General features: G+C 50.4%; 8 protein-coding genes and 1 pseudogene across 9 annotated transcripts, besides 1 other annotated feature; 6 read left to right on the plus strand and 3 right to left on the minus strand.

Annotated features, from left to right (window-relative positions):
* Positions 1-717: 717 nt before the first annotated feature.
* On the plus strand, positions 718-1,869 carry NCS57_01341600 (PKS-ER domain-containing protein; the record flags this gene model as incomplete). Its single annotated transcript, XM_053063054.1, has 1 exon — positions 718-1,869. The coding sequence occupies one exon, from the start codon at positions 718-720 to the stop codon at positions 1,867-1,869; it is 1,152 nt and encodes a 383-aa protein (XP_052907949.1).
* A 496-nt stretch (positions 1,870-2,365) lies between these two features.
* On the minus strand, positions 2,366-3,429 carry NCS57_01341700 (uncharacterized protein; the record flags this gene model as incomplete). The annotated part of the gene is made up of 2 exons (XM_053063055.1): positions 2,366-3,109; positions 3,184-3,429. 2 exons carry the CDS (start codon positions 3,427-3,429, stop codon positions 2,366-2,368), a joined length of 990 nt encoding a protein of 329 aa, XP_052907950.1.
* Positions 3,430-4,756: 1,327 nt separating this feature from the next.
* NCS57_01341800 (uncharacterized protein) lies at positions 4,757-5,912 on the plus strand (the record flags this gene model as incomplete). Its single annotated transcript, XM_053063056.1, has 2 exons — positions 4,757-5,626; positions 5,685-5,912. The coding sequence occupies 2 exons, from the start codon at positions 4,757-4,759 to the stop codon at positions 5,910-5,912; spliced, it is 1,098 nt and encodes a 365-aa protein (XP_052907951.1).
* A 2,343-nt stretch (positions 5,913-8,255) lies between these two features.
* Positions 8,256-8,887, plus strand: NCS57_01341900 (uncharacterized protein; the record flags this gene model as incomplete). The annotated part of the gene is made up of 2 exons (XM_053063057.1): positions 8,256-8,738; positions 8,792-8,887. 2 exons carry the CDS (start codon positions 8,256-8,258, stop codon positions 8,885-8,887), a joined length of 579 nt encoding a protein of 192 aa, XP_052907952.1.
* A 590-nt stretch (positions 8,888-9,477) lies between these two features.
* Positions 9,478-11,061, plus strand: NCS57_01342000 (Carboxylic ester hydrolase; the record flags this gene model as incomplete). Its single annotated transcript, XM_053063058.1, has 1 exon — positions 9,478-11,061. The coding sequence occupies one exon, from the start codon at positions 9,478-9,480 to the stop codon at positions 11,059-11,061; it is 1,584 nt and encodes a 527-aa protein (XP_052907953.1).
* Positions 11,062-11,398: 337 nt separating this feature from the next.
* NCS57_01342100 lies at positions 11,399-13,048 on the minus strand (annotated as a pseudogene). Its single transcript has 2 exons — positions 11,745-13,048; positions 11,399-11,696 (listed from the first exon to the last, which is right to left on the minus strand).
* Positions 11,399-13,048: a sequence feature.
* Positions 13,049-17,688: 4,640 nt separating this feature from the next.
* NCS57_01342200 (uncharacterized protein) lies at positions 17,689-18,528 on the plus strand (the record flags this gene model as incomplete). Its single annotated transcript, XM_053063059.1, has 1 exon — positions 17,689-18,528. One exon carries the CDS (start codon positions 17,689-17,691, stop codon positions 18,526-18,528), a length of 840 nt encoding a protein of 279 aa, XP_052907954.1.
* Positions 18,529-18,650: 122 nt separating this feature from the next.
* NCS57_01342300 (Peptidase-S8 domain-containing protein) lies at positions 18,651-21,373 on the minus strand (the record flags this gene model as incomplete). The annotated part of the gene is made up of 4 exons (XM_053063060.1): positions 18,651-19,223; positions 19,274-19,610; positions 19,667-20,539; positions 20,595-21,373. The coding sequence occupies 4 exons, from the start codon at positions 21,371-21,373 to the stop codon at positions 18,651-18,653; spliced, it is 2,562 nt and encodes an 853-aa protein (XP_052907955.1).
* A 520-nt stretch (positions 21,374-21,893) lies between these two features.
* Positions 21,894-27,239, plus strand: NCS57_01342400 (NACHT domain-containing protein; the record flags this gene model as incomplete). Its single annotated transcript, XM_053063061.1, has 4 exons — positions 21,894-22,173; positions 22,233-23,004; positions 23,056-26,053; positions 26,109-27,239. 4 exons carry the CDS (start codon positions 21,894-21,896, stop codon positions 27,237-27,239), a joined length of 5,181 nt encoding a protein of 1,726 aa, XP_052907956.1.
* Positions 27,240-27,601: the final 362 nt, after the last annotated feature.

Consider the following 27,601-nt stretch of genomic DNA (forward strand, 5'->3'; position numbering starts at 1 on the left):
TGCAATCTCCAACCATGACCAGGATTGCCAAGCTACTCATCGAATGGCTTGCTCACTCAGCAGAGCCCTTGACATCTACCCAGCTTGGGATTATTCTGGCCAAAGACATCAAACGGAGTGATAATCAGGTTGATGAAGAAACGATCAAGTCAATAGTTGGATCGTGCGACGGATGGATCCTTATCGACGAGTCAAGCATCGGCGGGGAAGTTCGGTTGCCTCATCCCTGTGCGAAATTGCATCTTCAAAAGCAAACACAGCAGTGGATCCCTGATATCGAGGACATTCTCGTTAAGACTTGTATTGTCGAGATGCCTTTGGAGATGGTCCTTGCTCGACAGATCTGGCCTACGAGGAGCGGTCGGCGAAATACCCCTTCTACGGATATGCGTCAAAACACTGGACGACGCGTGTGTCTAACGCTCTCGACGTTGACCTCAACTATGTGATCGAGTTCTTGCGCCACGTTCCTTTGGTATATATCAAAGAATAAACGGACTGGAAATTATAAATCAATGGATAAAGAATCCTTGTTGAAGGATCAAATGAACGTGAGTTGCGGTTGACAATTTGTAAGCTGTTGATAATCTCGGCCTCAGTCCACCCCGACATAACGTTATGCCGTCTCATATAAGTCGGCAAAAGGGAATAGCTCCGAATTTGTACACTCAATTACTATACACAGAGTTCTACGGAATCAAGTTGAAAAATCTCATGATGCCTCACCCACCCAATAAAGCCATCTACCTGGACTCCCAGGGCAAACATATTATCCGCATCATCGATGAACAATATGTGCCCATTGGAGCTCAGTCCCTTGTGGAAGTGAAGTACTCGGCCATCAACCCCGCTGATACTCGTCACTACTACATGGGAATCTCGGAAGTCGTCTCAGGTTACGAGTTTGCAGGCACTGTCCGAGAAATCGGTCCAGACTCGCCCTTCAAGCTTGGCCAGGAAGTGTTTGGCTTTTCCATCCCTGGTGATCGTCGTCCTCTTCATCTGGGAGCTCATCAGGATTTTCTCTTGGCTGAGAATTTATTGACGTATGAGAGACCTGAGGACATGGATGCCACCTCGGCTGTCACCATGCTCGTCGGAGCTCTTACCGCTATCGATGGCTTGTTCAACACTCTTGAATATGGCCTCCCGGCTGCCGGTCTCGAGGGCGACGACCCGACTGATGTGCCGATCCTGATCTGGGGTGGTTCTAGTGTTGTAGGCCAGAGTGCTATCAAGCTGGCCAAGGCCGCAGGTTTCAACCCCATTCTCACCACGGCTTCGCCACACAATCATAACGCGTTGAAGGAGCTGGGCGCGACGCATTGCTTCGACTACCGCAGTCCTACGATAGTGCAAGACATTCGCGCCACAATGAAGGGATTGAACAAGAAGCTCAAAACTGTCTTTGATAGCGTCGCGACTGGCTTGGGCGTCTTTGAAGGCCTCACAAAGGAACAGGAGCAAGCAATCCAAGCGAAGTACGACCAGAGCTCCCCTGGCATTGCTCGTCGATGCTGTGACCCCGATGTCCCGGAAGATGAGCTGCGCCTGAGTGCATCGCTCGTCGTTGCCAAAGACCCAACCTGGAAGTTTGCACTCATGTTTCGAACTGTTGACACGATGGACCACGGCGTTGGCGATGAAGAGATGAGTTCTGAGGAGAGGCAGGCCGAGGAGGCAAAGATTAGACGATGGGGAGCTCGCAATGATTATACCATTCGTTGGTTGATCAAGAATCATGCAAAATATTGGCAAGCTCCTCGAACGAGGGTCGTTGAGACGGCAGAAGAGGGTATCCAGGCTATGAAGGATGTATTTAGTGGGAAGACGAGCAGGGAGAAGGTGATCATCAAGCATCCTATGTGAAGCGTTACCGATGTATTGGATGGCTAGAAAAGGGTATGCTCTCAAGATAGATGAATCAGCCTCGCCTACATCAACTTCTTTCTCCACAGGCTGAGCCATATCATCAGTTGACACATGGTCAGTTTCCTTTGGAGCCACGTCTATGATGCCTTGACCTCCACTATCATCGTCATCCAAGCAGCATGAAACGGTTTCGCTCATGCCGATGCAATATTCATCTAACCAGTCACTCCAGAAGGGTCAAATGTTTGAAGCATGAAATCGTCGAGAATGAATTGAAGCTATACACTAAAATGCCGATCCAGTATCATTATGTAAAACATGTAAGGTAACCAACCCGTCCTTGTGCGCGGACATGAAGAAATAAGAACAAGAAAAAAGTATTGAAAATAAGTCGTAATTTTCAAGAAAAGAAATATCCCCCAGGTCATAAACGCATAAATCATGAATCTCTCTATGTGTACCATTTTCCCAAATATTTTCATCATCATCTTGTTTAGGAGCTCTTGTTGAACAGACTCATCCGAAGCATTCCTCTGCCTTTTGGTTTCTGGTGGAATGAGCTCTGCTCGCTCACGGGTCGCGGGCCGAAACTCTCGACGCTCTCCATGCGGGCCATGGGTCGGACTGGTGGGGGCACTTGCTCTCTTACGAGCTCGCCGCGGAGGGCCTTGCCGACATCTAGGTGCTGTCGCTCGTACTCGTCGTGCTTGGCCTTGGCTTCCATGAAGCGGTCCTCGGCTTGGCGTCGTCGCTCTTGGAGAATTCGGAGTTCTTCATCGAACTGGGCCATTTGCGATTGAGCCTCGTTCATGAGGTGGTCGTACTCCTGGATCTTTTGCTCCAGCGGCTGGAGAACAATCTTTTGGATGCTGGGGCTGTTGAGGCGATTAATGTCGCTGGGGACAGCTAGTCGCTCCGGTGATGGGCCGCGGCGCGACTGCTGGTGGTGCTCCGACGCCATCGCTTGGGAGCGGTTCTGCTGTGTGTTTGGAGCTTGTCCGGGTGGCGAGTCAGAAGGACCTGACCTTGACTGACCTCCGTCTGAAGGACGTCGTGATTGTCGCCTGTATCTACCTCCCTCTCTGGGACCGTGCTGCTCAGGACCATTCTCCATGCCGCCAGAGTAAGAAGGATGAGGACCACCACGTCCGGGGGGTCCGTTCATGTTGTTGGGACCTGGAGGTTGTCTGCGCTGCCCTCCACTACGGCCATTCTGACCAACCGGAACCACACGCTGCTGCGGGACACAAGGTTAGCCGCGGAACAAAGGTTGTTCCCCTCTAGTGAGGGGGGAGAGAGTTTTGGACCAACCTGCTGCTGCTGTGCCTGTGCGAGCATGGCATCCTGCAATGCCACGTCAGACGTAGGAGAGCGCATGTCGTCCTCTCCGGCGAAGCGGTAGTCGTCGACCTGCTCGGGAGACTGCGTGCGCCTGTAGCGAGGGCTTGAGCCATTTCTCGCGGCGCGGGCAGCTTCACGGGCCTCGCGGGCGTTGCGAGGGAATCCCGGATCCTCGAGGTCGTATCGGGGCTGATGAGGAGCTGCCATGGTGGCCATCTGGGAGATTCAACAGGGACAAAGGAGAGTATGAAGAAATGACATGAATTTTGGAAGAGCAAGAAAGAGAGACACGAATTGAACACCGACGGGTGGCTACTTTTGTTTGGGGAAATAAAAGATGAAAACTCGATGGCTGGAAAGGGGAGGTTGGTGTTGATCAGCCTTTTTGTGCGCTATCCCATGCCCGCCGTGGGATGGGACCACTAAAGGGGACACCCCCCAACCGCCTGAATTGCACTGAGAGGGGTGCTAAAAATAGGACAGTGCGTGTTACACCGTGTCCTCCAATTTTGTGACTTTCCCGCCCTCTCTTTTTACGAGTTTCGTCGCATGCATCAAGTCGTAACATTGACGCAAGCCAGTATGCACCACCCAGCGTCTATTTACCCTGCCAAGGGCGGCTCCTTGAAAAGCAGACCTTCACCTCCAGATAAAAATGACCAAGTGCCCCGTCGTTAAGCGACCGTTGAGGATCGGCTATGCATGAAATGGCGGAGACTGACCATGTCTCTGTCGCGTCGAAACTTGGAGCGCTGCGATTGATCGAGACCTGCTGAAACGGAAGCATGCATAGGCTTCCCCTGCAAGACCCATGCCAATCATTATCCAGTGGCTGGTTTCAGGTACCGCCGCAGAATTGGGAATTTGCCCGATGAGAGAAGTGTGTCTTTGCTCGATATAGGCTTGGCTATTGCTTCGACCAGGGAGATCGTGACTAAACTCTGGATATTATTGATGGTACTCGCTTTATATAGACAGTTTAGTCATTCAACATCAGTCAGCAGCTGGCAACTCGACTTTCTCGTGTTTGCCAACCCCCTGCTCATCTGTTTGTGTTACGCGTCACCGTGCCACAAACCGTGTCTACTCCGGGTCTGAACTTGGCTCCAGCTCAATCGGACCAGTTCATGAGCAGTTCTCGGTTACTGGGGCCAGTTCCGTTCAATTGCTTTAGTAGTTCTCTATCTGACACCAAATATCGGGATCTGGAACACTGCAAACAGAGCTTCCCCGTCAAGTGAAGATGTGGCTGTGCACCCATCATGTCCGTGCACCGCCACACCAATCAGAGTTTTCCCTGTCCTCTTCCTCCTCACACCCTTGCCATCATCCGCTCCGTCGGGCCGCACCGTCCTCAAGAGAGACTTCTGTAGTGTCATTGGGCGAGCAAATGTAGTAGCGGATTGGTGACTACGAGTTTCGCAGTGCACAAACGTGAGTGCGGGATCTGACATGACCCATCACTGTGGCTAGAGAGGTGCGTTTGGCCGTCCTGAGACAACCCAAGTTCATCAACTAAGGCGCTGGCACAGCCTACTAGAAGATGCCTGAGATGGTCTCTGTCAGCGATCTGCTGACGGTCATAATAACCACCTCAGTTACACCATCTGCCCCTTCAACCGAACTGCTCGAGGCTATTCTTGAATCTTTCGGCCATCATTGCCCAGCCTTGCTATCATGCAAGGTCATTGTGGTCTTTGATGGCTACGACAAGATTGTCCCGACAGCTCGTCTCAAGAAGGGACAAGTTACCCCTCAACAAGCCGAGAACTTCACCAGTTACAAACAAAACGTAAAGAACCTCATTCTTGGCAGATACCAACGGCATGGCGATGGGTCCACCTTTACAAACAGCCATGCCAAGGCGGAATACGGCAGCACTCGCGGGGACAACGAAGTGAGCTACACAATATCACAAACATGTGATAAGTCAGTGACCTTCATAGAGCCATCAAGACGTCTTGGTTTCGGTCTCGCTGTGAGATCTGCTTTGAGAGCCACTGACACTCCCTACGTTTGGGTCCAGCAACATGACTGGGCTCTGTTGTCCGACCTACCAATCGAGCCCATGCTGCAAATCATGAAGGATCACGAGTCTGACCAAGAAGTACCCATCAAGTACATATGCCTCGCGGCAATTCGCATGCTTTCATATGCAGCATCCATGGACGTCGCCCGCTTCCCGGCTCTGAGAAACTTGACGGCTTCTCTCACGCGAGACTTTTCTACCGCATCGCACCCGGATGTCAAGGTTCATCTGACACCGATGTACTTTTGGCATGATAAGCCGCACGTTGCGTCGACCGCTCACTATTTGAATCGCGTCTTTCCTACACGACTGGCTATGTTTCGGGGAGACTTTATCGAGGATAAGATTGGTCAACGAGCTCGTGCCCAGATGAAGGAGGGCGAGGTGAGTTATCACATATCTGAAAGATACTCAACCGCGAGTTAACGGCTGACATTTCTAGTGGAACAAATGGGCCACCTGGCTTTACTATCCCGAAGACGGAAAGCAGCTTTGTCTGAGGCATCTGCAAGGGAGAACGCGGGAGAGTGTAGCAGGCCAAGCGGACAAAGCGGCCATGTGGAAGCAAAAGAATGAACTGCGAGATGTGGAAAAGGAACCTTCTGTTGTAGAGGTGGACGTCGTCCAAGATTTCCCTTTGTTTTTAGAGCAAGATGAGCAAAACTCATGAGAGAAAACAACATAACGATTGATGACCCAAACTTAAACTCGTGTCCTCAGACTCACCCTGAACGCTGTTGTTGAAAACAGATAGAACCCATCCCCAAAGACAATTCAAGCCGCTACCTTGTGTTTAGCCACGCTCCGAACACTCCCCTCCGCTTCCGAGGCAACACTAAAGCATCGGGCAAACCCTGAGTGCTCGCCTACCCAGCTTTCATCCACGACTGCAGATCCAGCGGGCATCGTTTCGCAAGCTGGACGGGTTGGTATCGGCGGAACCCCAGTCCCACTCATCCTTGATAAGCTCGCCGTCATACAACCACGCCGAGTCAGGGAGGAAGTACCAGTCCCAAGAGCGGAACTCGTTATGAGTGTTGGCGCAAGTATTGAGGGATGTCTTGCGCGTCTGGAAGGTTGCGTGGTAACAGAATCCCTGATAGATCTTGGCATGATTGCGATTCTGAGCACCTTGGTCCAATAGGTCGCCGTCGCTGGTAGACGTCAGTATCTTACCCACAATGGCTATCGCAAGGCTAAGAAATGGTACGGGGATTCGACTCACTTGTTCACAGTGTTCTGAATATCCCCCCAGGCGAAATAGTCCCAACCCCCATGAAACCCAAGCAAGGTTCCAGCCCGAATCCACCCACCATTCCCATCACCATTCCAGATGACGATAGAGTTCTCCCAGTCATTCATATGCCCTGAGTCCTTCTTGAAGTAAATGCTATAAGCCACTCGCCACTCATTGTCACCACACTTTCGAACCGTGTAGTAAACAGGGAATCCATTTCCGGGAGAGTTGACGCCGTTCCACGGGCCGGGGTCAGCGCATCCATCGTTCTGATTGCCGACGCATTCATCAGAATGGTGGCCCTGGACTTGCTCGCCGTCGATTTCAGCAGCTTCTGGGTAGCATGGCGCCCTGTCCCAGGAACGACCGAAGTGGTACATGGGAGCAGCTGCAATAGCAGCTTCATGGCCTCCATCTGTTTCGGAGCTTGCTTAGAATCACCGGTCATGAGAGGTTTTTGCATTTGCTTACTTTCGAAAGCACTCTCGGGGATGGGGTCATTGGCAACGACAGTAGCTGCAAGTAGAGCCAAAAGGCTCACAAGGGCTGCTCGAAGAGGAATCATAATGCAGTTATACCTTGACTTGAGGCAGATACAGTGGTTAGATACCCTAGAATTTCCTGGGGACAACGCAGTCTTTTGTATTTGTGTGCAGTTGATGTGAGCTGAGGCTGTGGCCTTGGAGACACCCTCATCGTGACATTTGCCATCCTGTATTGCCTTGCTGGCCTGAGTTGTATCAAAAGGTCAAGATTGTGTAACTGCACAGAGATGTGCTGTATGAGGGCACCAGCCGCCGCAAGGTCTCAGTAGGTACGTTTGAAAGGATCACGCCCTTTCTAAGCGACTAGCAGCATAAGAAAGCTCAAGGCCCATTGATACGTTTAAATGGCAGATAAAGACGGTTTACTAGGAGGCTAGCTGTAATAAGAGACTTGAGGTCTCAGAAATGATCCTTTCAGCTCTTGCCACAGTGTACCACTTGCTCATTGCCACCTCGATACCTGCAATGCAATGCTAAGTGAGAATATAGCCATTATAAGGCTTTAATGGAATATATTCATTCAGGTCCAGGGCTTGATGAATCATTGTGTTGCATAAATAGATTCACAATGAGCTTTTGTGCTGTGAGAGGCTGTGTGTGAGGAACTTTCTGCAAGCCATTAATATTATTGCCTCAGCATTGTTTTGCGAGCCTCTTGTAGCTAAAACCTGGCTGATATAATCTCATGCAATGTACATCGCTCTTTTTGCAACATTTCAGCTCGGATTGCAAGAACGACTGACTCCCAACGGCTTGTGCTAGTCCTCTGCTGACACTCAACCGAAGAAGCTGAACGTCAGTTCCAACTCAGCAACCAGAACACCAGCCCGTATATCCAAGCCCTAAAGAGGTAGTTGACCGTCTATTGGCGGTGGGAAGATAGATGGCCTGGTTGGCGGATCTCACGATGGGTTGCGGTAGGACTGCCACAGAAGAGCTTGGTCAGATTCCGGAGAGACGCCTGTTCGACTATTGCTGTTTGATCCTAGTAAGCCGGTATCACTTTCTTGTGCTTCATTCCGCGAAGAATTCCTCCCTTTCTTCACCGGTATCTCAAACCGTTGCCGTCGACAACTGCCGTTTGCGTGCGGGGGTGCCTCAACCCCTCACAACACTGACAACCGCGGGTTATTGACAGCCGTGAAGATCATCGAGACCAGATTAAAGAAGTCATTGACGGTTGAGCCAAGGAGCAAAAAATACGGGATATTTTATTAAAAGTCATCATAAGATGAGAATCACTTCTTTTATGTCCTTTGCCCTTCTGGCCATTGAGCCATGTTTTACTGCGGGCCAGCGTCTTGGTACGCCTTCCTACGAATTTCTTTACACAGTCAACGCAACCTTAGGCGAGCGTTGGCCAGTCGGAGACTACGGCCAGGGGAGTCGAGTTGTCATCCCCATCACCGGGGGCACCTTTAATGGCCCTCGTCTGTCCGGGACGATCAACAACCTCGGTGCCGACTGGGGCCTCACGGATAGCAAGGGTGTCTTTTTCCCTGATACGAGATACAACCTGCGAACGCACGATGGTGCTGATATCTTTATCCAAACGGCTGGTCCGACGCAGCCAGATGGTCGCACTCTGCTGAGGGGAATCTTTCAGACAGGACACCCCGACTATGAGTGGTTAAACTATATTGTGGCCATCGGCGTGTTGCAACGTCCTACAGGCGACCATAAGGGCAAATATGTATTGATCGATATGTGGCAGGTAAGCTTACTTTGTGTGAAGCCCTATTGGTAGAACCAGCTGACAGTATACAGGTTGTTCTACCCTGTCAGGGTTCTGATTGCCAGGATCAGCCTCAAAGTGGCACAGTTGAGCAACCAATGGAAACTTGGACAATGCAAGGAGTTTAAGGGCGCATCTGCGTGATCTTGCTGGGACACTTGATCAAGAGAGTGAGTGCTACGTCAGAGGTGGTTTAACTTTGAACCTGGCATGGAGATGGATGTCGCGGCAGTCAGAGCACGAGGGATTGCGAGGCCCACGTTTAGGCTCATACTGCCGATCACTTCATAGAATCTTGATTGCGGAATAAAACTCCTAGAAATAATCGTCGTTTATTCCTAATACTTGGCAAATAGTCAAGAGTGGGCGAAATACGAGGAGGTTATTCCTGTTGTGCACCCGTCAGACTAGGATTTGAATCCAACTGCCGATTCTACATGCCGCACGGGATTCAACTTGTAATTCCGGTGTGCAACTCCGGTTTCTGCCCATGTGTGGTGGAGATCTTCTCCTCTATGGAGACATCGGATAATATCCACAATTCCGCCATCGAAGCTCGGAGCATTTTACACCGTATGTCTTGTGTAGTGGCGTGAGGGGCTAACCTCCTCTTCTCACCATCATTTACCTTGAAGGTACGCTTATCCTCCTTTATGGGTGAAAGGTTACTTTCGTGACCTTTGGTGTAAGATACACAATCATGGTGTCTCAAGTCGTCATGAATCTCTCTTCTCTTCTCTTCCCCTCTTTGTTGCAGGGATCCCAGGTGTTCTCTGAAACCGGTGTCGACTTTGCTACCAGGTGCGCCGATTTCGCGACCTCACTTCAACTGCCAGACACAAAAGTTTGGTTCACCGAGCATGTATCGCCTGGCACCAAAATCACCTTCTCAGATAACCATGAAACCTGTCGGCGACCTGAGCAGGTAGTCGACGTTGAGTTATGCCGCGTCGCCATGTCGGTTGCCACATCTCCCATCTCGAATATCAGCTTTGAGGCTTGGCTTCCTTCCAACTGGACAGGTCGGTTTTTAAGCACCGGCAATGGGGGCATGTCTGGATGTATCCAATATGAGGACATAGCCTACGGAGTAGGACTCGGTTTCGCAACTGTCGGTGCGAACAACGGTCTCAATGGTACATCGGCCCTTCCCATGTTTCACCACCCAGAGGTGGTAGAGGACTACGCCTATCGCTCCGCGCACACCGGCGTTGTCGTTGGAAAGCAGGTCACCAAGCAGTTTTATGGTAAAGACCACACCAAGTCTTACTATCTGGGATGCTCCACTGGCGGGCGACAAGGATTCAAAGAAGCCCAAGATTTTCCGGAGGATTTCGATGGCATCGTTGCTGGAGCTCCAGCATTCGCTTTTGGAGGTCTCATGTCTCGTTCTGCGAGCTTTTGGGCTATCGACGGCCCTCCTGGTTCTCCTTCATATCTCAGTCTCGATGATTGGGACATGGTTCACAAGGATGTGCTCACGCAGTGTGATCGTCTGGATGGAGTTGAAGATGGCGTCATTGAGGACCCCAACCTTTGCCAATATCGTCCGGAATCTCTCATTTGCGCGGAGGGACAAACTGAAAAGTGCTTGACTTCGCATCAGGCTGAGGCTGTTCGACGCATCTTCTCTCCTCTGTTCGGATCTGACGGAAACTTCATCTACCCAAGACTCCAGCCCGGAGGCACCCACGGCTTTCATTATGTCGTCAACGACAATCCGTTCCCCTACTCTACTGAATGGCTCAGATATGTCATCTACGAGAACGCAGACTGGGATCCCAGCACAACCAACACGAAAGACTACGAGGCAATGATTGAGAAGAACCCATATAATGTCCAGACGTGGAAGGGAGATCTCTCAGGGATTAGGAACCGTGGGGCCAAGATTCTTCACTACCATGGTCTTCAAGATGGCATGATCAGCAGCGAAATCTCGCAGATTTATTACGACTACGTCTCGCGGACAATGGGCCTCAGCAACACTGAGTTAGACAAGTTCTATAGGTTCTTCCGTATTAGCGGATGCGGACACTGCGCTTGGGGCGATGGAGCCTCGCATATCGGATCGAAGCTGATCAACCTCGGTGGACTGGATCCTGAGAGCAACCTGCTCCTTGCTATCGTGAGATGGGTCGAAGAGGGTATTCCGCCTGAGACCATCATGGGATATCGATACGTGGATGGAGAGCGAGAGAAGGGAGTTGATTACAAGAGGAGGCACTGCCGATATCCTTACAGGAATGTCTGGGATCGTGTGGGTGATGCGAAGGATCCAGACAGTTGGAGCTGTCAACTGTAATGGATGAGGAGTGCATCCATTCTTAGCGTTGTCCTCCAGTCAGTGGAGAGAGAGAAGAAGCACATATAGAGATAAAGAATCCCCTACTGCATTTGGGGGAAAGTCACCCATTTCTGGAAGGAAGGCTATCTAGAGACAACCTAGAATAAGCAAGATAGTCAATTGGATTCCCTGGGAATCATGGCGTATGGTTATCTTCGCCATATTCCTCTCGTTGGAGACATGCAAAGACTCATCGGTAGGCAAGATCCAAGGACCCGTTGGTCAAGAACAATTTGAAGGTGTATAAACAGGTATATCCTTCTATATCAACAGCAAAACCGCAGTATGTACATCATTACTCCGAAGGCACCGACCATCCATTAGACTCATTATACTCATCAGGTGTCGTAGTCCCCTCGAGGACCTCGTATCTCCTCATCTGGAGGGCTGCTTCAGTGTCCTTGCCTCCAATGATCCTGGCAATCCGGTCGCCAATCTCTTGGCCCTCAAAATAGGCACCCTGGAGGTAACCGAAGAACTGCGCGGAATTGGCCTCGCCGGCGAACCAGAGACGGTCGACGTTGGCTCGCATGTTCTGGTGCTTCTCCAGGGTCATGCCAGGGGGCCAGTTGCTGAAGGACCCAAATGCCCACCTATATCTGGTTAGTTACTGTGACATCATTGATGAAAGGCTGGCTTACTCTTCCTGACTCCACCTGGGGTACATGAAAGCCGTGGGCTCAGGGATTTCTGTATCAGGGAAAATGGTGTGAAGGACCTCCATGATCTCTTCCAACGTCTCCTCATCAGACTGCTGCTCGGCACGGTACGACTGTTGTCCCGTCACAGTTCCAAAGAGTACATTGGAACCTTCGACAAAGCCAGGAGCGTCCAGTGCTTGGAACAGAGGATAGTAGCCACGCTCCTTGGGATCAGCGTAGAGGAAGAACTCGGTGTCCTTGGGCCAGAAAGACTCGTTGAATTGCATGAAAATCTTGGTGTAGGTACCCATCTGGAACTGCTGGATAGGTTCTTGCTTCCATCGGGGTAGCTCAGGCTCAAAGGTGATGACATCGTTCTGAAGAACTCCGACGGAGAAGGTGCAGATGGCGTAGTCGGCTTCAATGCAGTCACCGTCTTTAGTGATAATCTTAACACCATTAGTATCATAGGCGATCTTGTCGACAGTGGTGTTGAGCAGCAGTCTGGGGTCGTTCTCCTTTAAGAACTCGTCCGCCTCTCCAAGGAGCCAGGCACTGAAGCCACGCTGATCAATGACGAGGTTTGTCTCGTCACTAAAGTGGTCGAAAGTAGCGTTCTGCACAGCAATGGTGTACAAAAAGCCGCACTGCTCAGGGGGATACACCATCTCAAAGTCCCATCCCCACCACTCAGCAGCCTGCTTCTTCATATCCCAGCCAGGTCTCCAGCCAGCAAGGCCAAGACCGGCACGTGTCGACGTATCTTGGAGGTTGTTCTTCAGAAGGAGACCAGCATCTGCCATGGCAATCTCGAGCTTCTCATCAAACTCGTCGATTTCTTCTGAGAAGTCGGCAGGACCATTTTCGTCGTAGGTAAGGAGCTTGGTGTAGTTGGACTGGGTGTTCTTGATGCCGTGCTTCTGAGCAAGACGCCAGATGGGGTTTTGGCTTCCCTTCTTAGACTCAAGACCTTCGACCCAGTTGGCACCGAGCTCGACAGTCAGTGGCTTGCCGTCAGGACCCTCTCCGAAGGAGGTCTTCCTCAAGCGTCCACCGACGTAGTCGTTGTGCTCAACAATCAAAAAGTCGTGGATAGAGGCATTAGACAGGGTTTGGGCAGCTGTGATTCCAGCCACACCAGCACCAAGGATAGCGACCTTGGTTTTCTTGCACGTGCCTCCTCGGGGGACGGCAACGGCTTGGCTTGTGCCTAGAAGGACTCCGCAGAAGACTGCAAGGAGTTGCGAGTAAGATTGACGCATATTGAGCGAGGACCAAAGAAGTTGAGTCTCAATGAGAGTTGGTGCTAGGCATGGAGAGGAAAGTCATGGTTGGTGCTTGTCAGCTGTTTAAATATTCTATCTCTTCCATGCTTTACAGTTGCCAGCCGACGAAATGAATTCCTGCTTGTCTTACAATCCCGCTTTCCTGCAGCTCATGCCGCAGCGGGTCTCAGTTGAGCATCACTGGGCGCATCTCTGTACGACGCCCAATAGGGTATCTTGCGAAGATGTCTCACAAGCATGCACGTTTGCCTGATCTCGGATCCTCTTTGGGAATCCGATTGGCATTGAAGTAGGGGTATCCAGGTACGAATATCTCAGCTGAGGGAATATATTGCAATGGATCACAACATCTCCGAGTCAAACGTGGCTGGCTGAGAGCTAAACCGCGCAAAGCACTGCTGCTTGCTCGGCCTCCCCGCATTTGAGATGACAGACTGTAGGATCAAAAAGTCGGTCAAGGATTTCCTGTAGTTATTTGATCAGGAGTCAATCCCCAAATAGCATTAGATATTTTACATGTGGCACCAGCGGTTGAACCCTTGCCTAGGGAACAAACAGTCGGTGTATTTTCAGGATGAAGTTGAGATAAGAACCCCTTCACTCTTCCTGGCTTTCTTGACTCGGCCTGTTGACGGGGTAGTTGCCGGAATTTTGCAGATATATTTATCAACCAGGATTTGTTGCTGCAGATGTGAGTACATCACTCCAGGCTACATGTCCCTCTAACCCCTGTTTCTCATTATTGTCAACGCCAAGAACGCCATCACCATATATGCCGAAACAAGGCCATCACACAGTGTCACTCGCAGTTGAAGTCCTATTCCCCGTCCCGGCTTCATTGCCTACCTAGTGCGCATATGAGACAGAGATTGCCATTGCAGGCCTTATTCAATAATTCTTACCCTAATCTATACCTCTTTAGAGAAATTTTGACTAAAACAGGCATCACATTAATCTCGGACTTGTCTGGGAAGTGTGGCGGAGAAAGCACGCTAAAGCTGCCCTACCTTGCCAAGCAGACAAGTTGTCTTGTCCTTATTTCTCGTGGAATGTGACTGTAGGTAGTTGGCACTAGCCATACATTCTTCAAAATTCTAGATAGCCGCAGAACCAGGTGTTCAATCATTGTGTCCGGTGCAGGATTCTCCCAGAGCACTTCCTCGTGGAAATAGACAAGATGGAAATAAACATCGATGAATGCTATAAGGGTCTGTTCGCTTTATGCTCATAAGTTGGTTATTTCTTACCAACTCATATGTCATCAGAAGTATTTCTGATTTGGTTCTCGTCTTCAAGGTGTTCAAATGCTGTTGCATACTACTAACAACCGCATATAACCTGCAGTTCAACCATTCAACCATTGTTGGGACATGTCGAGAAATACGCATAGTAAGGGCGTTCAAAGCTCCAACAGAATGATATGATACACTTGGTAGTGGAAATAAGCATGCGCCTTATCGCCATGCCACGTCTCGGTCTCTGACTGGCCTCCTTTGTTTACCGTGTTCACTGACATCCTTGTCTACGGCGAGACTGCCTCGCAAGAGCTGAGAGGGCCAATGACAACTGGGATTACGTTGAACTGGGGGGAGAGAAGCTAGTCATAATGACTCGAAAGTGACTTGAGTTCTGCCTTGAATTATTTGGCAAAACTGCTACCATGCATCAAGAGGTCGAAGACTCTGTTGAGTCAAGTACTCTTTTCTCATTCACATCATATTCAAGGCAGACTATCAACTTGTGACACTCAATAAGAAAGAACAGAGTTTCTTTAACAAAAGGTTGCCCGATAGGGTTTAATACTATAAGTAGAAGGACATTAGACCACTATACTGCTTTGTAGACTTCCCCAGGGGCTGCATCGGGGTCTGCAACACATTTCTCAACAACTGACAACTTTCCCGGTCTGTCTATTCTTAGAAAAAAGCCTCAGTGCATCGCCCCAAGGATATCTTCTGGATCTTCACCCAATACTCGGTCGCCTGGCAGTTCTTGATATCAGTCGTATGCCACTGCGATCAATGCGCGTTTCCCCTCAAGTGAGATCCGACAAACGCAAGCCACGGCCTTGGCTGTCGATGACTAGGCCCAGTTACCGTTCCCTCCTCAGTAGCATAAGCCATATCAGGGGGCGCGGTCCCGTTTGGCCTTTGCTCGGATACAAATCCTTGTCTAGAATTGACTTCCGATATAGCCATCGGCTGCTCACGCGTTCCAGATGGCACCAACGGCCTCTGGCGTCTGCGTCGTATGAGAAGCCCAATCATCACTCCCAACACGAATGCGGCTAAGACTCCAATGACAACCCCGGCTATGGCACCCCCAGAGAGGCCATTGTAGGTGCCATCGGTATCGGAAGTCGGTCTAGTCGTGGCATCCGTATGTATCCCGTCTGACGATTGCCACATCACGACCCAGGCCGTGTGGGAGAGTTGGCCGGCCGCCATAGTGACGTTTTCCCCGTCATCGAAAGAGTACGGTTTAGAGATCACCGCGGTCAAGGATTGGTAAGTCATAACTTCCTCTGACTCCTCTACAGAAATGATCTGGGACACCGTCTGCCCATCGGCGATCCCATAGACTGTGTTTCCGCTCCAAGAAGTAACCTCTACCGTGGTAATTTTCATTGTTTCATCAGGATTGGCGCGCCGGGTCACGACGAAATCTTTAGTGTTCTTGCTGCAGTCGCCGAACTTTGTGTCTATAGTGAAGCCTCTACAAGGCACGGTATTTGTGAGCTTGATGTCATCCAAGGCATCCGCTTCAATGTTTTGGGTGGTGCACTGTACCTCATGCAACACCTCGCCACCGTCACATTTCCATCCACAGAGGTGGAGAGGGCCTTCCATCCATACGGGCAAATCCCAGGGCTAAAGGTGAGTAAGGGGCACAGCTCGTTGTCATACTCCTTCGGCACACAAGAGTATCACACTGGATCTCTGTAATCTTGAGTGGCTCTCGAAGCATCATGGCGATTGTTGTTCGTATCCCTCCAACCATCAGTGAAGTAGTTAGAACAGATAGATGGAGGGGTAAACGTGGTTGTCAAGGACGGAAGAGTTTCGACAGAAGTGAGAATTGAACATGGGACAGAAAACTCCGTGGGAGTGCTGGATGCCATGATGTTATCCGGTGTTGGTGGTTATGGATGAAAAGATTGAGACAACGAAAGATCACAGACATAATGAGAGGTGAAATTTGGGGCAGTAGTGAAGTATAGATACTTGTCAATTTAAGCTGCGAAGAGGTTATGCTTGCAAGGCACGTGGGGTCGGGAAGCACTGCGCCTCCGCCCATTTGCACTTTGATTCAGCTCTCATGTCACCAATGCAATTGGGATAGGCTGGAGGCGACTTACCAGCCAAGGATTTATCCTTTTTCACGGAGAGGCCCGCACTATTGGACACCATGTTTCAAGTCGCAACAGGAGGTGTGATTGAAAGCCAGTCGGGTTCATTGTCCACTGCATCCGTTGCTATCACTCTGCAGGCATGCTGAAGAGGACGATGAGCCGCCCAATGGACTGGTCGTGATCAACAGAACAATAAAGCCACTGTTTCATACACAACGCCAAAAGGGGTGAGAGGAGCACTTGGGCGTTGCTGCCTACGTTTGCTCATCCTCCTCGGTCTGCCGCCAAGCTCCTGGTCTTGGTGTGTCTAACCTCAATCAGGCTGTTTGATTGTTGCAGATTCTAATGTTTGAGGAATCTCTGGATAGTATTTTGACTGAGTATCAACTATCAGGCTTTGTTCCCATGTGCACTGTGTGCGGATTTCGAGCCTGCTGCTAAGTGTCGATCAAAGAGGAGTCTTAGTCGCTGCCTTCTTACTCCCACATCGTTAACTAACGTCACTTTCAGATCCATTTCTAGACACGCTATTTTTCGCAATTTATCTGGATTGGAGATACTCGTTCCCGACAAGACTGAATCCTGGCGGTTGTAAAAGTTCCCCTTGCTTGACATTCCAAGGAGGCGATGAACCCAGTACGAGTTGACTACGTGGCGGCTATCAGGATTCAGGGACGTGCCCTCGTGGTTACTTGTCAGTGCATTAAATATCGACATTTTCAACCCTTGTGGTTTTCAACTCTTCAGGCAGCTCCTTTGACTTACTTCCTCGTATGACGTTCCTCGCACATGGCTCTCAACTGGACTTCGCGCCCGATTGTTGGAGTTAACGAGCCCAACAGTCACACCGAGTTTCTCACACCAACCAACCGGTCGAAGGTGCAAGTCTTGCCGATTTCGAGGAGCTGACAAGACCAAGCGAGGTCGCTCCCAGCCACAATAACCCACTCCGCGTGACCATCCGTGTTGGCCAACCACCGCGGAACTTGATGGTTGCCAAGAACGAATCAAATTATCGGTAGAAAAAGAGGGCAAATGTGAGCCAATGGTGGGCTCTTGGACACGCACTGTGAGGCCGGGTACTAAACGAGGCTCTGGGCTCCCATGCATGAGCTGAGGGCGCAGCATGTCGCGCAACGTAATGAGTGAAGCCTGCAGATGTAACGTGAGGGGAACCGGACTGGTAGCTCTTGGTATATATCATAGTCGTATACAGAGATCCAAAGTCCAAGACCCAGATCAGATCCAGATACAGATTCCCATCTCTATCAGGCTCAATTACCCCCTGAAACTCTCGCCTGCCGCAATGGTCAAGACGTACATTCTCGCCCCAAACCAGACAACCGCGCCAGACGACCTCATCAGGCTGGGCCATATTCTTGATGACATCACGGATATCAGGGAGTTCGAGCCCCTCAACCCTGACGACATTGTCCCAATAGACAAGACGAGAACCGATACCAAGATTGGCTTTACATCATCGCGCCAGAAACTCATATCTGGGGAGTTTGGTGTGTTTGCCAAGATCCTAGGACTGATCGGAGTAGGCGCAGGTGCTGGTGTCTACAATGGCAAGGATAAGCACAGCATTCTATCCTGCAAGTCACTGGAAACCCATACCTTCAGTCCTAACAAGACCTACATCGAGAAGTGTATGAAGCTACCCGACGTTGACAACTTCATGCAGGGCGCCAAGTACAAGGCGCCCGTATATCTGGTCACAGGTCTGAAGATCGGCCGCGGAACTTCTTTCCAGAGTGGCAGCTCAGTATCCAGAGGGGCAGCTTTGGAGGTGGGTATCAGCGTTCCAGGAGCCCCCGTGGAAATCGGCCCTAGCGCCGGTGTTCATTTAACTACGGCCGAGGGGGAAAGCTGGGGGGGATCTACGGATTTTGTCGTGGCGTATCGAGTGAAAAGGATTCGGTATCGCCAAGGCGAGATTGAAGCCAAGACCAATACGGCCAAGGCAGTGATGCAGGATGGAAGCGCTACCCATCAAGGCCCTGCCATGAGTTTGGACATAAGTGATGATGTTTCTATGTCCGAGATTACAACTCAGACCTTCTTGACGATGGAGAAGGATCTTGAAGGCGAAGAAAGCGATGAGGGGCCTGAGGAGGTGTATTGGGTCGTTCCAGGCCAGTAGATGACCAAGGAACAGGAAGAAGGACATGTAGTGGAATTAACCGTCTCTTCAAGTTTGTCTATATGCTACATCCTTCACTGCATCGGGCTGCGTAGCCTGCCAAATCCACCTCAAATGCTAGTTCAATTCAACGCGTTTCGAATACTCTCAATGAGCACACCCTGTTCAGCACCTGGTGGCAGAAACCTTCGCCAGGGAACGATGCAGTTGTATCCATCCCTCAAGACAGTCATACTCATCAAAATTCTTTTCATTCCTTCACGATCAAAAGTTTCTTCCCTGCTCTCGCGTGGCATTTGGTTGGCCGCAACGGCTGCTTCTACAAAGCAGAGGATCACGGCGGCTATGGCGGCGGCTACGGGGGTGGCATATGACGTACCTGAGAGATAAACGCCATTCTCCCAGACGGATGGGACCGCCACTCCCAGGGTACTGAGGTTGTCTCGATTAGGTTCTGGCTCGGGGCTCATGCTGCCTTTGTTGCCCTTACCGTCGTTTGCATGAATACACAAGACGGTGTCGAGGGTCGCTGGAAAGGATCGCCCAGTATTTGCACCGTTGTTTGATGCAGCCACACACACTATCACGCCGTCTTTCTCAGCTTCCCTGATGATCCGTTTGACGGCAGAAGTTTTGGGGATGCTGAAGGACATGTTGATGATGTGGACATTGAAGCTTCTCGCCCATTCGATGGCCTGTCATGCCAGTCAGTAGAAAACTCAAGGGAATACATGGATTCTTATACCTCGACCATCTGGTCGACGCCATCCTGCTCTAGATTACGAGCAATCTTGGCAACGTAGAGGTTGGCCTCCGGAAATACCCTGAGTATCAGAGATGCCACATTCGTGCCATGACCGCACTCGTCGTCTGGATGCTCGGAAACGAATGATTTCGATGCTTTGATCGGAGAGTCTTTGCCGCTACGATTATGTTTTGCGCCCTTGATAAAAGCGTTACCCGTTTGTATTCCGGTGTCAAGGATCGCGATTCGTATGTCGGGAGTAAAAGTCAAGCCACTCGTGGAAGAATCATAGAATCTTTCGGCGGAGCTCAAAAACTCAATTGAACTTTTGATCTCGCTGGTAAGAGGGGAAAGGTCAGCTCTGATACATCTTTATTACCCTTCATGACTTACCTCCGATCAGCGTCGCAGAGATGGAGCTTCTGCTCATCAAACATTCTCTTCTTGGGCAATAGCTCCGAAAGATCTTGATGGGAGAGTGGATTCTGTTGAGGTGACACGTGTTGAACTGCCGGTTCCGTTGATGTTGAGTCCAACATCGACACCTTCTGTGTCCGCTTACGATCCAGAGCACGGTAGCTGTGGCAGGCCTTTTTTAGGTGGGAGACAAGGTTGAAAATGACTTTTCGGCACTGTGTTTCCTCATCGATAGGATCATCCATATGTCTTGGCTTTTTAGCTTGAAGACACTCCATGACGGCGTCGAGATAACTCCCTATCAGAGACTGGTTGGCCTCAGCACTCTGTGCCCATTTCATCAGCTGGAATTCCAACCGGGAACGTCTGGGCAGGAAGAGCTGGCCCAGCCCGATCTCCAGGAGTAGCTTGGCAAAGTGAATGAGCACTGGGAACCTATTCTTGATCTCGCTTGGTGTTCGATTTGACAAAAAGGTAGATGCAACGAATGGGTAGTCGGGCTCGTGGATCGTACCCTCTGTTGGATTGTGGAGGAAGTATATGTCTCCAGGCCCCCATTCCTGCTGTTGCATGTCGGCACTGTATATTTGGAGAAGCGTACACGCCAGGTTGTATGCCAGAGTTGCTCTGTCGTTTGGCCCGAGCCTGTGCGGATCCTTCTGGAGAATATTTTGCAGTGACAAGGTTGGCAAAATATGAAGATTGTCGATAATGTCTGGATCAGCTTCTGTATCATGCCAGATCCTCTCAGAACATATCCAAAGACTCAAAGTCTCCTCATCTGACAAGCTGTTTCCAATAGTTTGGCATATATCCTCGATTTCGCAAAGACTCGATGCATGCTCTGGTCTTGACGGTGTATTAGCATCGTGTGGACATTAGGGATGAAGTTATGAACACTCACAGATTGCCGACTATCGTGCAAGTCACCTCTTGCCACTTGTCTTTGGGCTCACACGTTGAGATGAACATCTTGTGTTGAACAACCTCTTGGAGTTCCGGGCCGTCGAGTTCAACTGCACAAGCTTGAAGCATTCCGACATGATGATAGTGACAACCAGAAGAACCAAAGTGATGAGCCCAGGCTTTGAACATGGATGAGCATAGCCGAGAATGTTGTATACAAGGATGGTCGGCATGAAAAACTGTCGACTTCTCGTCCGTCTGGGTATGGGCGAACTCGCTGCGGTCGCCATTGTCTCGTCTGTAGTTATTGGCGTTGAACTTGGTCACTATATCGCATGCTGCTCTGGCCGCATCTCCAGAATCAGGAAGATTTATCGCTGCTTTCAAGTCGAGCTTATTCTTGCTTTGTGAAGCCTTCTGAATGATGGCATGCAACTTGGGATATCGTCGCCGTTCATTCAGACTTGTTGGGTCTGGGATTTCACCCTTGCTTGGCCAAGCAGCTTGCGGGTGAATAAAATCCTCTAGTAACTGGAGGACTGGCTGGAGGTCTTGCAGAAAAGCCTCATACTCCTGATCCTTGAGCTCATGTCCTTTGGTGATATAAAAAGTAAGTGAGTGTAACTCGAAGCGCAAGAGGCCCAGCGAATTTTGAACGACGAGGTTTTTGGTCTTTTTGATACCTTCAGCAATGCTGCTGTCAATGAGTGGCACAACAAAACTTCTAATAGCATCAAGGGCTTGTAACTCGGGCCCGTTAACCTCAAGAGAGGGCATGGCGTAAGAGTTGGATTGGCAACCCTTGACGAGAAGAAGATGAAATCGCTAGGAGTAAACGACAGGTTCAGGGCAATTTTCCCCTCTAATCCCCCTCTTCTCTCTTCTCGCTCTAGACCCTTGTGCGTCACGTCTGTCAACCGTCCCGACCCCCTGTCGACGCCACAGCGCGTGCGGATCGTCGTCGATTGGACATTTACCTCTCTGCCTGCTTGCTCGTGCATATTGCGACTACTTGGTAAGGCGTGCCAGAGTTATTATTCGCACTGACTCGTTGCTGTTGGCCAGTTGTACAGATGGCTGTGCCCACTCAGTCACAGCCTGCCGATGCCAAGAACTCGTTGTAGCACAGGGAAGTCAGCTTGTCCACTTGGCTTCCTACCCAGTCTTGCTGGCACTTTCTACTCAAGCAACTTGTCTCTCAAGCAACTTGTCTCTCAAGCAACTTGTCTCTCAAGCAACTTGTCTCTCAAGCAACTTGTCTCTCAAGCATACCCGTCTTCGATCTCGCTCATTCGCAATGGGGAGCCCTGCAAACTCGAGGGAAATATTCACTCTCGCCTCGGAATGCAGTGCACTCTTCCAGAGATACACCCGTACAGACCGAGAACTGCTGAAGGCTCCGCCAAAGGCTCACCGAGATGTCGCTTCGTTATCGAGGGATTTCGAGGCATGGTGCTTCAATCTCGGCGTTTTCGCCGTCCCAACCGCCTCCCTTGATCAAACGCTTCGATATAGCGATGAGATCCGAGGTTTTGTGACCCAGCTATTATCTATACTTCACAGAAACTTGGATTTTAGTACGTGGGCAGGCATGCAACAACTAGTTGCGCTCGGTTCACTAACTGTGACTGCACAGTCATAATTCACGACCCCCCAGAGAATCCACCAAAATCTACATCACGACCAAGCCAGAAGAATGATGACGCCGTGGAGAAGCTTCAGGGTTCAGCTGAGGAAGCGCTAAGAGCAATCTCGGCTGTGCTCCAAAGACTCGATCGGCTGGGCACAACCATTCGGAAGTACTCGGCTTCAAGTCTCAGCAGCAGAGTGAAAGCTTTCGCTGAACAGGACAACGACGAGGAGTACAGGCTTCTTGCTAAGAGCATTGTAACCTTCAAATATCCCACGGCTCCGTCGTCGCTTCACACTCAGCTCGCGGGATCCATGGCTTATCGCCGCCTGAGACTGAGATACATCAGACAGCATCAGCTGAAGACTGCTCCCAAGGACCGGCGAGACGCGAACAAGCGAGGTCACAGCGAGCGAAGCCTTTCCAATCCAAAGCCAACGAACATTAGACTGAAGCAACCTGCGCCAAAGGACCGAGCAGCTGCCCTCCGCAACCAAGCAGTCTATCGACCTAAAGGGAACATTTCCTCAAAAGATGCTGAGACAACTCCAAGTACGACCGCCTGGACCGTAAGGCCGACAAGTTCCGCCATTGAACGCGTGAGACGTGATGATAGCAAATCAGTCATTTCCTCTTCAAAGGCAAGCACTACACGCATGGTTGGGCACTTGGATGACTATCCGGACCCTCCCACCCATGACCAATGGAGCCAGGATCCCGAGTGTCCTACTTGCTGGAGACAACTCATGGAAGCAGAGTTGAAAGGCAAGAAATGGAGGTGAGTAGGTATTGCCTATAATCAGGGACATGGAGCTCATTCATATCTCAGGCGCCACGTTGACACAGACTGCGAACCCTACGTCTGCATCTCGGAGGATTGCAAGCAGCCACTGCAGTTCTTTTCTGATTTGACCCTCTGGGAGAACCATATGCGTAATCGACATTCCTCAAAGTGGACGCAGTTGATTCACAAACCCACTGTCTGGATTTGCGACGTCGACCACGACGATGAGGTGTTTCGAGATCATGACAGCTTCCAGGCGCATCTCCGTCAAGAGCACGCCGATATGAACGAATCCGACCGCAAAGCTGTTTCCACGCTCTGTGAAACAGCTGTGACGAGACCCAAACACACATGCCCTCTCTGCGGTTATGACCTTTCTCTCCAACAAGAGAACCACCCAGAGCCTGCTTCGAATACGCCACAGGAGAAGGATATGGATCAGCTTGCCAAGTTGGCCAATCACATCGGTGGGCATATTCGCTGTCTGGCCTTCGACACGTTGGATCACCTCGCTAGCGACCATGAGAGCGTGTCCGAACCAGGCACTGACACCACAAGCGGCAAGGCAAGAAGTAGATCTCGTCCACTAAGCGAACTCAAGGATCTTGACGACATTTCTTCTGGCTTTCCAGATGACGATGACCCCAGATCTGTCTCGACCTTTGATGAACTCAAGACACGTCAAGAGGGAGACTTTACCCTTGATGATGACACATCGCTCCAGATCGTTTCTATTCTACCCGAATTTGAGGAAGATTGGGAGGGCATCCGCGAGACAAGACCTGATGAGGAGGATACAATCTTACACAACATGATGGCCTACTCGCTTTGGGACCGAGCCTATGATAACCTTAAGAAGGCAGAGCCACTACTAGTAGAGAATTACGAGATAATACTCTCTAAGGAACTGGTCAAAGATGCCGAAAGAGACTCGAAACTGAGTGTCAATCAGTTCCGTGGTGTCGATATTCATGCCCGCCGAGCGCTCCTGGATGAGATCCTGGGCAAATTGCTGGATCGACTTCATGACAAGGGTCAAACCGAACAAGCCATCGTGCGGATGCTAGACTGGATCCCGAAATCTGTCAGCAAATTGCCCAAAGCCTCCCTGCCAATGGTTGGCCTTTGCCTTATCATGACCATCCTGGCAGATTTCGGAGTCAAAGAAGAGTTCGACTTAACAAGATTCGTGAAGATCACTTCTAAACTTCCTGATTGCTTCGCTATTGAAGTCGGTTTGAGCGAACACTGGATTTTCTTCGAGACCCACATAAGCCCTATCGTCGAATTCGAGAGGCAATCTTGTCAACTATTCCAGAACATGCTTGAGTTTCAACTCAGAATCGTGATTTCTGGTGGCCAACTTGCGAAACCTGACGATGCAGGTGGGCCACCTTCCGAGGACGACAACCTGGAGATACCTGACATCGACCAATACTTGAGCTTCCCTGATCTCCATGCCAGACTACGCGCAACTCTAGAAGATCCCGGATGGACTGAAGTCACCATTTTCGAAGCGATCAGAGCCCTTCGTCCGGCCAAGAGGGTTTATTCTCCCACTGACCAGAAAAACCTTCGACGTCTGCACTGTTTGCTTGGAATTGATCCTCGCAAAGTCAAAGACCAAATCGAAACCATCGGCGGCGGTCTCCTAAAGGACTCACACCGTTGGCTCCTGAACCATGGAGACTTCCACCAGTTTCAGAATGACCCACAAACTCGCTCCCTTTGCATCAGCGGTCCCCCTGGTGTAGGCAAGACGATGCTGCTTTGCGGCCTAATCGATGAGCTCTCAGCGAAGCCAACAGCCCTTTCTTACTTCTTTTGCCGGATTTATGATCCCCAACTCAACAGCGGAGTGGCTGTTTTGCGTGGTCTTCTATATTTGCTAGCCTGCGAGAGACCATCGCTGATCTCTTCGTACGGCCTTTTGGAAGAGCGATTGGTTGATAATTTTTCTGTTTGGAGTCCTCTTTCTGAACTCATCTCATCCATACTGGAGGATCCCTCCCTAGAAGGTGCGGTTCTAGTTGTTGATGCGCTCGATGAGTGTCTCGCCGATCAGGATTCGCTCATTGAGTTTACTATGATGCCATCGCGTGTCAAGTGGATTATATCGAGCCGGAACCTGCCGCACATCAGACATGGCTTGAATGATCCGAGACAGGTCACCGTGCAACTTGGGGCACATCGAGATGCGATGTCTAATGTTGTTGAAACCTACGTTCAGCACAAACTGGACAATTTGGCAAGAGAAAAGAACCTCGACCAGGAAACCAGTGGCATCGCCCATCGTCTTCTTGTTTCAAAAGCTCAGGGAAGTTTTCTATATATAGATCTCTTCATTCATTCCCTCCTTCGGATCCAGCCAGATCATATGATCGAGCTGTTAAGCTCATCACCATCGTCACTTTCCGACTTGTACATGAGGTTCCTCAACAGTATTCTGAATTCGTCTGAGTCATCCCTTTGCAAGAGAATCCTGGCAATCGCTGCTGTCGTTTTTCGTCCAGTTACCTTGAAGGAATTAAGGAACCTCGACTTTGAGCTGCAAGGCGTCAATGAGGGGCTTTTGGAAGAACTCATCTCGACCTGCGGCTCCTTTTTGACTCTCCAGGAAAGCACAATATGCTTTGTACATCTTTCAGCCAAGGATTTCTTGCTGTCAGATGCCTCTCGTCTCATCATGCCTTTAGGGCTTGCCGATCAACATTCCCGTGTCTTCTTTGCGTCAATAAAATGCCTCGGCAACACGCTCCAAAAGAATATTTGCAGTCTCCGGAACCCGGGAGTACATATAAATCAGGTCCCACGGCTTGCTCCCGACCCCTTTCTTGCAGTTCGATATTCTTGCACCAACTGGGCTGGTCATCTAGAGGATGCCGGCGACGTAGAGTCGCCTTTCCATCAGAACCTTTGGGATAGTGGTGGTGCCTTACATATCTTTCTCAAAGCACACCTCTTACATTGGTTTGAGGCTTTAAGCCTATTACATGGCATTTCAGAATCCCTTGCAGCCTTTCAGCGTCTACTAGAGCTCGCCGTAAGTTGTTGTCGCCGTTTTTATTTGATAAGAAACCTCCCTGACTTAGAAACAGCCAATCTTCAAGTCAGCAGAGGTGTTCCTTCTGATTGATGATGCTTACAGATTTCTTCTTTGCCACAAGGAGACGATAACTCATTTCCCGTTACAGGTCTATGCTTCAGCGCTCGTGTTCAGTCCTGATCAGAGCATGGTTAAGCAACTCTTCCATCACCAAACTTCTACTTGGATGGCATCCTTACCGAGAATTGGAGGAAACTGGGATTCCCAAGCAGTCGAGGCTCATGATACCCGGTTGCTCTCAATGGCATGGTCGTGGGACACCCAGCGAGTTGTCTCCGGCTCACGCGATGGTACAATCACCATGTGGGATACCGCTGCAGATGTTTGCGTGGGAAATATCAGGAACCATGGCACCAGGGTGAACTTGGTTTCTTTCTCTACCAATGGCCGACGTTTCGCATCGGCCTCCTCGGATGGCCTGATCAAGATTTGGGACGCCGATACCTGTGAGTGCCGAATGGGGCTCTTTGGAAATGCCGGCACAGCAAACCAGGTTGTGTTTTCGGCGGATGGGACACTTATCGCCGGAGCCTTTTCAAATGGACTGGTTAAGATCTGGCGCGGCGGGGACACCACTAGCGTACAGGTCCTTGACGGGCGTTGCGGGTCAACGGAAGCAGTTGCGTTCTCGACTGATGGCCAGATACTTGCATCAGGTTCGATTGAGGGGCGTATTCTTCTCTGGGACGTGGCTACGGGCCAGATCATGCAGGACCTCGAAGCTCATGGCCACTCGGCGGTCTCGATGTCCTTCTCAGGAGATGGCCAGGAACTCGCATCAAGTTTCATCAACGGGACGCTTAGGGTATGGGCCACTGCCACGGGTTCGCAACTCCAAGTGGTTGAAGTCGGGAGGGTAATGCGTTACCTTTCGTTTGACCCGAAGGCCAGGCACTGTCTCTCTACGGACATAGGTCGTCTCGAGATATCTTCCTCAGGGGAAGCCAACTTTCCGGGCTACAGTCTCAGTGCTGACAATTGTTGGATTTTGAAAGATGGGAAGCGTGTACTCTTGATACCTTTGAAGTACCGCTCGAGCTTACCAGGCGGACCAGTGGTGAGGGGATCAATGGTTGGCCTTGTCAGTGACTCTGGCGATATTCTAACGATGCGTTTCGCATGAGACGGGGTTGGTAGTGCCAGACAATCTTGGATGCCAACAGGTAGGATTCCCATTCAATCATACGTTGTTCCTAGATTTTGACGCAACGGTCGTAATACAGTGGCAATGATGTGCCGAAGGATTGATGGTGTTATGTATGACTCTTTTCTTTGCCCATGTCAACAATCGGAGTTGAACTGCCGAAGATCACGACAGATCCACACTGAAGCCAGTTGCTGTAAACACTTTCGTAAGCGACCCAATCGCTCACACAGTGATGGAGACAAATCGCAAAGAGTCACAAAAGATGGGATGTTTCTCGCTTCAAAATTCGACGGAGGACCTGCATATGCAAGATGCCGACGATGCCGCCACTGTTTTGC

This window comes from Fusarium keratoplasticum, chromosome 11 (genome assembly GCF_025433545.1).
Source record: "Fusarium keratoplasticum isolate Fu6.1 chromosome 11, whole genome shotgun sequence".
NCBI lineage: Eukaryota > Fungi > Ascomycota > Sordariomycetes > Hypocreales > Nectriaceae > Fusarium > Fusarium keratoplasticum.